The sequence below is a fragment of the Hemicordylus capensis genome, chromosome 2 (assembly GCF_027244095.1).
Source record: "Hemicordylus capensis ecotype Gifberg chromosome 2, rHemCap1.1.pri, whole genome shotgun sequence".
Lineage (NCBI taxonomy): Eukaryota > Metazoa > Chordata > Lepidosauria > Squamata > Cordylidae > Hemicordylus > Hemicordylus capensis.
The window spans coordinates 139,334,523-139,348,393 of NC_069658.1; the positions used below are offsets into that span (position 1 = coordinate 139,334,523).

The window sequence follows — 13,871 nt, forward strand, 5'->3', positions numbered from 1 at the left end:
GGCAGCTCTTACTTTCTGATATGCAAACTGATGCAAGCCACTTTTCCTTCTTGTGGAATGTGTTTTATTTAGTTTTATCATATTTGCATCCTGTAGTTTGTCTAAGGAGCTATGGGTAGCATGTACTCATTTTTCTCCTTACAACAGCCTTGTGAAGTAGGGCTAGGTGGAAGGAGAGCGACTGACACAAAGATGCCCAGCTTTGTAGCTGAGTGGAGACTTGAAAATAGATGCCTGTTGTCCAAATCCAGTGCAGCTATTAACTTGCATACACACAATCTCCTGCTTTCCTTACAAATAAAAACATCTTTTTAAAGAGGCTTTTAAATGTTTCCCCTGTTGTGTATATCTGGTAGGTTCTTTAGTCTTTATAATTCTTAGTTTTTAGCTTTAAGGTTTTAATTTGGAATTTTAAAAGCTAATTTTGATTGTAGTTTTAGCTTGGATTTTTAACTTGGTTAATTTTATTAGTTTGATTTTATATTGTAACTGTTTTATAAATGTTGTGAGCCACCCCAAGCAGTAATGTACTTGAGGGGCGGGGTATAAATGTTTTAAATAAGTAAATAAAATAATAACAAAGCAGCTGGCAAGGTATTAAAACATCTTGTAAAAAGAACAATACAATCAGTATAAAAATCACAGGAAAAACACAGACCAAAACAGCAGCAAGTAAAATAGTCAAAGTGCAGTGTAGAATGCCTTCCAGAACAAGAAGGCATCGACCATTAATCTGAAGACTGAGAGTTGGCCTAACCTTCCTGGGAAGGGAGTTCCACAGTTGCGATGCCATCACTGACAAGGCCCTGTCTTTGTTACACATCCATCAACTTTCTGTTAATGACAGGTCAAAGAGCCTCTGAGGCTGATCTTAGGGCCCAGGCAGGTTTATATGTAAGGAGGCAGTTGTTAAGATAACCTGCTCCCCAATAATTTAGGACTGTAAAGGGTAGCACCAGCTTTTTAAATTGAGCCAATTGAAAACCAGTATGCCTAGGTTTTGTGTTTTCCAGTCAACTTGCTCCTACTAGCACTTTGTTCATTGCATTGTATACTGACACTTCCAAACAGTCTCTAAAGGGAGACCCACATAGAAAGCATTACAGAGTCCAGTCTGGGTGTCACCAAAGCATAGATAACGCAGGCCAGATCCTTCCTCTCTAGATAAGGGAGCAGATGGTTACCAGACAAAGCTAAAGGCACTCCTGGCCACAGTAGTGACCTCCTCCGCTATACCACACTGGATTCGCTGAAAGTATTACTGTATTTACCCAAATAGAAGACCACTCTGAATTTGAGATGACTACCTTAAAAAACAGGTTAAATGCAGATTATACTGGTATCTGCCCAAAATGAAGGAGCCTCTGGATTCAAGATGACCTCCCCCCCGCCCCCAATCTAACATCAAAGAACTTGGGGGGGAAACCTAGTATGACCAGACCCATATGTTTTCAAAACAGGACCAGTAGTTATTGGGTTTTCATTTTCTTACATTTATTGATTGATTGATTTTTTGGTTACATTTTTATACTGCCTTTCTGCCTTGACAAAGGCACCAAAAGCGGTTTGCAATATTAAAACAAGCAGATTACAGAAGATTAATAAAACATCTCAGGCTGTTGGTCTTTTCAGGAGCTGAAGACAAGAGCCTTCTTTCTTGCCTTCCTCTCGGGGCACACTGGTCTTTCTGTACTCCTGGGAAGGCTGCCCCAACAGTCCTCACAGGCCAGAGCTGGTCGCTGTGGGAGCTGATGTTATGCTCTCCCCTGGCCTGGGCACCTCCTTTCATGCCTTCCTCTCCATAATTCTTCATAAGACCCACTTTCTGGGGTAGTTTGCTTAGTGTTCTTTATGGCACATTTGTCTTTGGTTATCATCTCCTCTGCTTCTCTTGGTTTTGACATGCACTTGGATGGATTTACACATAGCATTTTTCTTCATTCATTCATTCGATTTTTATACTGCCCTTCCGAGCTGGCTCAGGGCGGTTTACAATTAAAAACAGAAATAATTAAAAACAATTAAAACAGAAATACAAATATAAACACCAATTTAAAAGCATCTTAAAAAACAATTAAACTATCAAAACAATTAAAACCCTGAAAACCAGGTTAACATTAAAACAATTAAAACTAATTAAAAACCCTGAAAGGCCAGGCCAAACAGATGGGTTTAAAGGGTTCTCTTGAAGGTCAGTAAAGAATTAAGATTACGAATTTCTGCTGGGAGTGCATTCCACAGCCCAGGAGCAGCTACAGAGAAGGCCCACCTCTGAGTCGCCACCAAACGAACCGGTGATAACTGGAGACGGACCTCCACAGATGACCTTAACGTGCGGTGGGGATCATGTAAAAGAAGGCGGAGAAGGTAATAACCAGCACTTTGTATTTTGCCCGGAAACATATCGGCAGCCAGTGTAACTGCTTGAAAACAGGCATCATATGGTCTCTCCAGGTTGCCCCAGAGACCAATCTGGCTGCCGCGTTCTGAACTAACTGAAGTTTCCAGACTACATACAAAGGCAGCCCCACGTAGAGCGCATTGCAATAGTCAAGCCGGGAGGTTACCAGCTGATGCACCACTGTTTTGAGGTCATCCACTTCAAGGAATCGGCGCAGCTGGGTTAGCAAAGAACCCATTAAAGGCATCACAGCAGAGCAACTCCAGGGACTGATTGGAAGTAGAAGGAGCAGAAACCATACTCCTCACAACCCGGGATAGCTCCGCCGAGCGTGCACCTGCAGCCGCAATGCACGCAGACCAGAATCTCTTTTTCGCTGTGCACACTGCCACCGCATAAGCCTTCAAATGGGTCACATGCTGAATCCTGTCAGATTCGAACCGAGTTCTCCACTTGCGCTCTAGTCGCCTACCCAACCGCTTCAGCCCCCGCAGCTCCTCAGTATACCAAGGGGCCATTTTTGCAGCAGGTCGGAAGGGACACTTAGGAGCAATCGTGTCTACTGCCCTGTTGAGTTCCCTGTTCTAGGTTCCTACCAGGGCGTCGACAGAATCACCGGCCGCACCAACGTCAAAATCCTCCAAGGCCTTTTGAAATCCCACTGGGTCCAGCAGCCTTTTTGGACAGACCATCCTAATAGGTCCACCACCCCTACAGGGGTGGATTGCAGCTGTGAGACCGACCTTAACCAGGCAGTGGTCCCATCCATGACAATGGGGAAACCACTGGATTCCCCCACCCACGGAACACCCCCCCCCCCCGATCCGAAGAAAAGACCAAATCGAGTGCATGGCTGGCAACATGAGTTGGTTCAGAAACTAATTGGGATAGGCCCATAGTTGTCATGGCCGCTATGAACTCCTGAGTCGCACCAAAGAAGCCAGCTCCAAAGTGGATATCCCCCAGCACCAAAAGTCTAGGAGACTCCAACACCAACTCCGCGACCAGCTCCGTCAGCTCAGTTAGGGAGTCAGTTGGGCAGCGGGGTGGACGGTAGACCAACAGAATCCTCAATCTATCCCTAATTCCCAGCCTCAAAAATATGCACTCAATGTAAGTCAGCTGTCACACAGGGGCCCTGGTAAGGGAAATGGTATTCTTATGGACCACAGCCACTCCACCCCCGCCCACTCCCCCTGGCCTGCTCCACGACAGAGTAACCTGGTGGGAGAAGCTGAGCCCACACTGGACCACTCGCCTCCCCCAACCAGGTCTCGGTTATACATGCCAGGTCAGCTCCCTCATCCACGATCAAATCGTGGACAATTTCAGTCTTATTCTAAACTGACCTGGCATTGCAGAGGAGCAAGGCCAGATTCTGTGGGTCGTTGGAGCTGCTCCCCAAGGCCGAAGAGTTGACAGAACAGTTGGAAGTGGAAACAGTTACTAAACTGCTGATTTCCCTTCCCCTGTAACGGCCAGCTGCTCTGGCAGTGTCAATTCTTCTATTCCCCACCACTGCAGTAATAGCTACCCTTGAACTGCCAGGCACACCCCCAGCACCATCCCCCTCAAGAGTGCCCAAACACATGTCTGCAAAAGGCCTGGCCCAACCCAACCCCCCCAGCCCTCAGGCCTGGCCCCAAAGGCCAGCCCCCTCTGGCGGCTGGCTTCGGTGGCCGCCTATAGGTGGCCTGACCGCCATGCCAGTGGCTACGCCTATGGCGAGCCTCCTTGCTTTTAAGCTTGCAAGCTCCAGAAGCCACTCCCTCACAAGCAGCTCCCAGGACAGGCAGCAGGTGGTGGATCTTCAGCAATCTTCAGCAATCTGGGAGGCTGGCAACCAGCCAGCTGGAACTTGGCAGCCGATAAGCAGGCTGCACTCCGCCTGTGGTGGAATGTCCACAGGTGGCAGAGGGGCTAGATGGTGAGTCCCAGCAAGGCAGATGGAATGACCTTGCTCCCCCTGTTACCTTCCCACATGGAGAATAACCATGTGCTTACTGGGGAAGATACGTTGTGCACCATTATGCAGCAGCAATGTATTAACACTTTAATCATAGCAAAATAGAAATGCACCCTACTAAGTCACATGCTGTCGTATATTTTCTCAGAAACTGGCTGACATCCAAAGAACTAGCGAGAAACTAGTTGTACATGTCCAAAGTAGCTTTGGAGTTGTGTTTTTTGAACAACACTCTCTTTCCCCCAACCACATTGCATTTTTTAGCGATTTTGAAAGCATTTTGTAAGATTGCATGGGGGTTGAATGAAAAAGGGATCTCACTGGGCTAAACCAAGCTGTTGATGGATTGACGGATAAAAGTAACTATAACCTGCCATTAGACTCCAAGAGCTGTCAACGTGGCTCATCACATAAAATAATCAACAGTAAGCTAACAATAAAAATAGAGGCCCCAGTCCAGCAAGAATGATCTGTGTGTGATATAGAGGCAGATATACTTGACCTTGGGGGTGTACATCCAAGCCCCGCTGAGCTGCCAGATGTGGAGGTGGTGGTTTTCTGCTGTGTATGGGAATGTTTTCTTCATCCGGGGCAAGTGATTATGCTTGATTAGTTTTGTGCAACTAATGCTGGTCTCTCCACTGGTTGTAGTTGAGGAAAAACTGTGCAGTTATAAGATCAGTAGTGCAAGCAATATGACCTGTTTCGGAGACCCAGGAGGCATTGCTGCATTTCTAGTCACAAGGCTGTAAACAAGCAGAAAATAACTTGAAGATTCTTAACCACCAGCATCAATGGGTTTGGCTTCTAGTCAGGTACCTGGTTTTCTTTGTCCATTGTTGTTTGTTTGAACGACTTAGCTGCTGTCTTTTGAAGTATCAAAGCCTAAGCTAAGGGTTTGTTCACTGTGTCCCGTTCCACCACATCTTGACTTCCTCCTCCTGCATTTACTGTGTTACTTCTGATACGGCGCCATACCACTGCAGAGGTCCAGAAACAGTGTTCTGACGGAGATGTACAGAGAGACGGTGAAAAGGCTCATAAGAAATTGGTCCTCAAAGTGTTTCACATGACCAGTTTTTTGTTGCATGTGCTGCCACCATCTGAAGTCTAGTGGGTAGCAAGCTGATCTGGATAGAGCCTTTTTCTCCAGTAATGCCCCTTTTGAAGGAATCAGGCAGGTTGGCTGGCTCAGTCTAGAGATTTAGAAGATTTGCCAAGACCTTCCTTTTAAAATATGCTTTTGCCAATTAGTCTCCCCCCCCCCCCTTTTCTGGCTGCTACAGCTGTGTTTGAAATATTTTCTTTTAGAGTCCCTTGTGTTTCTTTCCGCCTCCTGTTGTTTTGTTTACTCTTTCATGGTTTTAGGATATTGTAAGCTTTAATTATGAATTTTAACCTTTTGTAAACAATTACTAGATTGTTGCTGCTGGGGAACTTTTTGGTTAAGAAGCAGGGGAGAAATAGAAGAATAGTTTCTCTGTTGACCTCCAACCTGCCTTCTCCTCATAGCTGCTTCCGATTCACCCTCCTTCTCTCACATGCCTGTCTCTCTTTGTTGTTGTTCTTTGTGTTGCGCATCCCTGAGGCTTTCCCTAAAGGCATGTACAGAGGTTTTTGGAAGATAACCTTTACTGCCATTATCACTTTTGACCTACCCCAATACGAAGTAGAGATCAGTTTTGGTCAGAAAATGACATCTTTCCCAATGATGAGCCTAATCCAGAATACAACTCTACAAATAAGGTAGTGGTCAGGCTCCTTTTCGTTGATGCAGGTAGGTCCAAAGAAGACATAACCTCTATGGAACATAATTCCTTTGTGATACTTTTTTTTGCATCATGCCATATGAGGATCTTATCCAGCAGAGTTTCTTCAAATCCTATGAGTGTGTGAATGGCAGGCTTAGATCTCAGTCATCTTAATGTGGTGATGATAGAGAGATGGAGAACCCTGGCGCGCACACAGACAGGAAGTTCCAGTTTTGGTTTCGTCTAAACTAAATACAGGGGATTTCACCAGCTGGCTTCCTTGCCAGAGCTATCTGAAAGAAGGAGGCACACATACTGGTTGCAATTACTTTCTCAAAAATGCCCAATGATTAGTTCTGTGTAGATTTTATGTTAAGGGCGATGAGAAATCATGAAGAAGTCTGTTGTGTGGACAGTTATATAGTAAGATCAGTCTGTTGACTGGTATGGCCTATGATTGATGTATCTCAGCTGCCAATACCAGGTGCTTTAAAATGTCTCTTGCATTGAGGGCAGATATCTAAAACTTAAGGGGGCAAGGGGAAGACACATACTAAGAAAACAATGAAGGGGCTTTATTACTTTAAAGACTGTGTAACAAATGCATAAGTGTTCATGGACTAGAGTCCATCAAGTGCTATGGAGGGAATTGTCAAGGACTGTCTTTGCTGTTGGCATATTACCCTATGAATTTGCCTTATACGTGCAGAATTTGTCCTTGGATCCGTCTGGGCAGTATGGCCTGTTCTGATTGGCTTTCCAGGGTTTCAGTGTTTTGGCCATTGGCCGTAAATAAAGTATCTATTCATGGTTTCAGGCAGAAATCATTCCCAGATTTTTTCCTTGAGTTCCTTTGAACTGGAAATTGAACCAGGAATTGAACCTGGGACTCTATATGCAAAATGTGTGCTCTGCTGCTGAGTTATAGCCCTCCACTAACATTGATCTTTGGTCCTACCTGTGTGTTTATATCTGGTTATTCCTTTAGAAGCCCAGTGCTTTCTCTTTCACAATCAGTGGTGTGCAGAATTGTAATAGTATGTCTCCAAGCTGTACTGAACATAGCAAATAAATTCATCTGCTACCTTTCTTTTGTCCTTTTGATTTTCTAATTTTTAAAAATCTTCCTCATTCTTCATAGTCTCTTTGATATATTGGTAACCTCTGGTTTTCTTTAATGAATATTATTATTTTAACTTTTTTTTACTACAGTCACTGTGGTGGGAAACTACTTTTACTCCGAACCCTATCAATGCCCGCAAAGCTTACTTTACCCTATTTTGAACTGGCCTACTTTTCTAAAGAGGATTCCTCTGGAAGTGTTTGGAATCTTCCTGCAAGTAATGTTGGAGTCCTTTTCTAAGTGGGCTGCTAAGAACAGGGGCAGTGGGGGCAGTTGTTGAAATAGAGGAAGATCATTTTTGAGGAGCTCTTGAGGGTGATTGAACCCCTTTATGACCTTGATCTTTACACTCTGACAGTTTTTCTCTGCTCACAGTTTGTTCTCCTATTGATCAGGGTGAAGGTTTCATAATGTCATCACCCAGTACTCTTTGCAGGTTATCCACCACCACCGTCACCTAGCACAAGAGAAAGGAAGGTTCTGTCCAGTTCACTCTTCGCTGTTCTAGTTTTCCATTTGCAGAAATTTTTTCACCCAGGGGAGCATTCTAAACATAACCAACTGAAGTCAGAAATCATGCAGTATATTCAAAGAGAAGAGGATGACCAGCAGCAAGGTGGATAGACCTGATCACAACAGCAATGAATGCACCACCTGAGAGATTTTAAAGGCCAAGTTGAAGACAGATCATCCTGGAGAAAATCTATCTATGTGGCCACTAAGAGTCAACACCGACTTGATGGCACTTAATCAATTCAACCTCAAGCATTACCACCTCTGCTGTGTATTTATTATTTGTTTGTTCTACTTCTTCTGTCCCACCCAGGGCAATTTATAGTTAAGCTGTACCCCCCGCCCTCCAAATGTGCTTGAAAACCCTTCCCTCCACTGTGGCATACGTGAAAATCCCATGTCCCACTCTCCACACTTACAGCATGTGTCTGCAGGGACTAACACTGCATTTGTGGAGAGATCCTTTGTGTGATGTGCAACACTGGGGTATCCCAGCTTCCAGTTCACGGGAATAATCTCTCCACAAGTATAGTGTTTGTCCCATCAAACAAATGCTGAAGCCCCGGAGAGCGGGTGGAAGGGTTTTCACAAGTGTTGTGGGCTTTCAGGTGTGTTCGCAGATGCTGTACACAAGTACACCACCCCCAGTTTGCATAATGCCTGATTAAGGCTACTGTGGGATGGGGCAGGTAGAATGGAGGCTGCAGTTCGCTGAGCTGCTCTGATCCTAAACCTGAGTCAACTGCTTGAGCTTTTAGAGAGAAGCAGGGAAGGCAGAAGGGCAGAGAAGAGGTAAAGAAGTCAGGAACTAGAAAAGAGGAGGTTCTGCCTCAGGCAGCAGGCCAAGGAAAGGAAGGAAAAGAGGCCTGAAAGAAGGCTGGCCTAGAGACATGAGAGCAAGAGGTAAATACTTTTTTATTTATCTCTTGCCCTCATAAGGGCACCTGGGAGTTGAAAGAAACCTAGATCAGGAAAGGCGCAGCACATGATGAAGGGCTGAAAAGAAAGAGAGGCCAATATTGACAAGTCAATTTGAAATAGCCCGCAAATAGGAACATAGGAAGCTGCCTTCTACTGAGTCAGACCATCGGTCCATCTAGCTCAGTATTGTCTACACAGACTGGCAGCGGCTTCTCCAAGGTTGCAGGCAGGAGTCTCTCTCAGTCCTATTTGCCCTGGATCCGATCCTGATCAGGATTCAGAGAGAACCCCATCTGCAAGGACTCTCGGTCTCTATCCCTCCGCCCTGCGAGATCTTCCGGGGAGGGAAGAGGATGGAGAGTGATGGGATAGCCGAACCAGCTGTCCGCTCAGAACCGCATTCTGAGTTTAGGGTAACATTTGTAGCTCATGCCGATGATGTTACATTACTGTTATCAAACGAAAATGAAATCTCTGTAATACTAGACCTCTTCTGGGAATATGGCAAGATCTCGGGCTCAGAATTAAATGCTGACAAAAGTGTATTTGTTAAAATAGACCCTGGACGCCAGCAACTCTTGTGCCTACCCATCTCTGAATGTAAAAGCGAAGGGGCCCCAGAGTCCAAACTGAAGTGGGTAGATACAGTAAACATTTTGGGGATTGAATATGGGATTAAGGAAAAATTCTGGGGGTGGGAATTGGACAGATTGGGAAGAAAAAGTAATGCTTAAAATCACCATGTGGAAAAAATGGAGCCTTGCCATGTACCAGAAAGCGGTTTACATCCGGATTTACCTGATACCCCTGGTGCATAACGTGGCGGTAGTCTATCCTCCCCCGCTCGATCTCCTTCGGAGAGTTGAAACTAAGCCAGATCTTCCGTCTAGTATGGCACACAGCGTCCTTCCCTTTGGCCCGTGCAGTAGCATTTACGAAGGTTGAGCAGGGAGGCGTAGCCCTACCTGCCCTGCAACCCTATTTTGTAACTGAATTCATGTCCTACAGTTTTGGAAACTGGATCTTCGTGAATGTCCATAATATGTCCAACCTCCTGCAAAAAACCTGGGTCTCGCTTTTCGCTCTGCGTTGGCGAAAGCATGGTGGGGGAAAGGATCTTTCAATGGTAATATCACACAAGTACTAAAAAGAGAACACCCAGACTACTTGAGAGATTTGTTATTCACACTTTAAAAATGGAAGGTTGAACCGGATCTGTTTAAAGGATCCTCCTCAGTTAAGCAGCTAAGGAAAACAATTTATGGAGAGATTCTAGAAGTGGGTTTTTTTAAACCTGATTTAGAACGTAAACACTACAAACACCGCACTTCACAGTACTTGTTGCAACCTGATCGCTCTCTTTAAGGAGAAAAAAGTCCCTTTCCATTTATGGGAAACAAGGTGGCGCTTATACCACCAAGTACTACCACTTAATGCGGCTAAGCCATGGCTTCCAGAGGACGAGCAAGAGTGCCCTAAAATCACCTGCAAACAGAAAGCTAGTGAGCTAGGCAAAACATTCAGGGAAACCCACTCACATTTCTTAAAAGAGTGTAGTGATGTGCACGGTCCGGAGAAGTCCGGACCGGCACCGAAGGGGGGCCTTGTTTTTAGGGCGGGGAGGGCTTGCTTAGCCCTCCCGCCTCCTTGCCCCCGCCAGCGCCCGTATTGAACAGTATAGGGGCGCTGGAAACCAGCCGCCCCCCCCACCGCCGCCGCCGCGGCGAAATAACCCCCAAAGCCAGCCAGCCAGCCCTCCCTCCCTCCCTCCCAGCTAGCTGCCCACCCACCCACCCACTCGCTCACTGGATAAGAAACGAGAGGAGCTTCGGCACAGAGCTCCTCTCGTTCGGAAGGCCTCCTGCAGAATGGCGGCTTGCGCGTGCGCATGCGCGCGCCGCAAAGCACGCCGTTCTCCGGAGGCCCGGTCTACCCGCCGGGAAAGGGCCGGGTAGACCGGGCCTCCGGCGATCGGAGGCCCGGTCTACTCAGCGATCGGAGGCCCGGTCTACCCGGCCCTTTCCCGGCGGGTAGACCGGGCCTCCGGAGAACGGCGTGCTTTGCAGCGCGCGCATGCCGCCATTCTGCAGGAGGCCTTCCGAACGAGAGGAGCTCTGTGCCGGAGCTCCTCTCGTTTCTTATCCAGTGAGCGAGCGAGTGAGCGAGCGGGTGGGTGGGTGGGCGGGCAGCTAGCTGGGAGGGAGGGAGGGCTGGTTGGCTGGCTGGCTTTGGGGGTTATTTCACCGCGGCGGCGGCGGGGGGGGGCGGCTGGTTTCCAGCGCCCCTATACTGTTCAATACGGGCGCTGGCGGGGGCAAGGAGGCGGGAGGGCTAAGCAAGCCCTCCCGCCCTTAAAGGCATACCCCCCACCCGGACCCGAACCAGGCAGGGCCGGACCGGTCCGGCAGTTCGGCCATTCTTTGGAATGGCCGCCGGACCGGTTCGGGCACACTGCTAAAAGAGTGTGGTAGGTAGTAAGCAGGTTGTTAGAGTGGCCTGATTTGGAAAAACAGACTTGGGAAGAACTGACCTCGGGTTTGAGCAATAGAACCTCTTTTCGAGGTCCCAGAAAGAAACTTTCAAGGAAACGGGACTGAACAGGTGCCATCATACTAGGGAATTGGAACGTTCCCCTTCTCGTAATGGGGTTAGTAAACCTCTATGTCATTTATGCAATGCTCCTGCATAGGAATAGGGAGGGAAGATGTGACCAAGAGGTTCACGCAGATGAGACAGTAAATCTCTTCTGGAAAAGTTTGTATGGTATGTGCAAAAAGACAAGAGTATCTCTTCTAAACAGCAATGGGACAAATTATGGAAATGGACGTTGGACGTAACCCCCCCGATTACCTGATTTGCCTTGAAATCCCCCACCCCCTGAGTTACAGTACTACCTGCATATACTTCATAACCTTGTGGGTTTCCAAATCCTTGTGTGTAAATCTTTGTAGATATATCATGTACAAACAACCACTTTGTATATAATTGTGCTTTGGCAACGTACTGTATGCTTTGGTAGTTTGTTGGTTCAATAAAAAAATCTTGTCCTATCTAAAGATACCAGGGAGGCAACCTGGAATCTTCTGCATGCAAGCATACAGATGCTTTTCCAATGAGCTATGGTCCCATCCTCTAAGGGGAATATCTTACAGTGCTCACATATGTAGTCTCACATTCAAATGCAAACCAGGGCAGACCCTGCTTAGCAAAGGAGACAATTCATGCTTGCTACCACAAGACCAGCTCTCCTCCCTAATCTTTAATTGCACGTCTGTTGTAGGCAGCTAGTAACAGTATCAATTGGCTTCACAATTTTTCTAATCCTAAATTTAGGAGCCAAGCTTAGTGATGGACATTGTGGAGGGGGAGTAAATAGGTTTTTCTCTCTCCCTTTTCACAAGTAACATACTTAGAACAGAAACCATGTTGCCTGGGGACCAAAATAAAAAGAAGACATTATTCTATAACTCTGCCTCTGGATAGCCTTGTCTAGGTGTCAAGGTTAAATCTTTAGGCACCATGGCTCCCTGATGTCTGGGATTTGTTAAGCTGTGCAGCATCATACCTGATTTTGATGGGGAGAAGAGGAAGTTTTGTACCAGAACTAACATTTATTTCTTTTGGTACATATGCATATTTCAACCCAGAACGTGAGATAGACCTGCACTGCGTATATGTTTTTAGGTAAGAGCATTTCACTAGCCATGTCATCAACAGGGTATGTGGTAGTTGGCCAGAATACGTGGCCAGCTCCAATATGGCAGCTACCAGAAGGAGTCTAGTTAAGTTCCTTGTAGGCTCAGAATTAAAATGGGTAGGCTGTGACAACCACCATTAATCCTCCAATTCAAGAAGATATTTCTACTTAAGGCTGTGTTTTAAATTTGTCCCTTTGGCCTTCATTAAGCATGTGTTCTTTGGCTTTTCAAAATGGTATTGCTATGCTAAATTGCTGGATGTATAGACAAGGGCTGAGGGAAAGAGCTGTCTTGCTCCTGCTGCTGCCCACCATTTCGAATATTGTTTTGTCATGACAATAAAGAATTTCCTTGGTGGATCAACATTTTTGAAAATGTCATGTAGACTTAGAATTCAGAGACTGCAACTGTAAATGCCCTTAAATGATATCTCACTGAATTATGTGGGACAGACTTGATAAGATTGCCTAGTTGTGAAAAATATTGTATGTGAAAGAAGAAATTATGGAAATAATCCTCCAGGAAGCTCTCCTAAGCAAGCCCATTGAAATAATTCAAACCTGTGCAAGTCTCATTCCCTTCAGTGCAGTTTCAGAAGAAGTGTCCAACTGATACTCCCTATGTGTCCTCATCTTTTATTGTATGATAACATCTAATAATTTCCTTCCTTTGCTGTTAACTGTTTTCAACAAAGAATATATTTTAAATTTTTCTTTTTCTTCCTGTCTCCTCTCATCCAATACCCTGTACCCTTTACCTTCATTTCAATTCATAGCAATGCAAGACTGGGAAATACAGCACAGTTAAATGCAACAGAGGACATGGGAAGCAATGATCTTTTGGAAAAAGAGGAGCACGAAAACTTGAGTCGTGACCTCATCAATGGCACCACAAGTGGCAATGTGGAAGCAGCCCGGAGGTTGGCGAAACGGCTGTATCATCTAGATAGATTCAAGCGCTCTGATGTAGCAAAGCACTTGGGGAAGAAGTACGTTCTGGCTTTCATCCTAAGTGTTGTTCTGATCATATTGCATCTGTAAATAAATACACACACACACACACACACACACACACACACACACACACACTGTATATATACTGTATATATACTCTGTGTGTGTGTGTGTGTGTGTATATATATGGAGAGAGAGAGAGAGAGAGAGACATGTTTGCCTTTTAATTTTTTGGTAGTGTGATTTTGTTTGGCTTTCTTTCCTTCTCTTTAAGCAATGAATTCAGCAGACTTGTAGCAGAGGAATACCTGAAGTTCTTTGATTTCACGGACCTGTCTTTGGATCACTCCCTCAGGTATGCAGTCACCTCCTAAACCTTGCATATCTTTTCCTGGACAGCCCTGGCATAGCGCACAGTGGACAGGCTTGTCCCTGCCATAGAGGATGAATGCTGACGGGACGTGGGTGGTCGGAACCACCAGATGAGGGAAATTGGAGTTGGAGGAGGTGGAACAAGACAGTGTGAATCTGAATGGAATGGAATA

General features: G+C 45.8%; 1 protein-coding gene across 11 annotated transcripts in view; it reads left to right on the forward strand.

The window, feature by feature from the left end:
* Positions 1–13,871, forward strand: part of PSD3 (pleckstrin and Sec7 domain containing 3) — a 201,216-nt gene that overhangs the window by 71,389 nt on the left and 115,956 nt on the right. For all 11 annotated transcript variants that reach the window (XR_008315151.1, XM_053290550.1, XM_053290551.1 and 8 more), the window contains 2 exons: positions 13,149–13,361; positions 13,601–13,681. Coding sequence is in view for 10 of the 11 variants with exons in the window: in XM_053290550.1 (XP_053146525.1) it covers positions 13,149–13,361; positions 13,601–13,681 (294 nt within the window). In the remaining variant the exon portion in view is untranslated. The remainder of the gene's footprint in view (positions 1–13,148; positions 13,362–13,600; positions 13,682–13,871) is intronic.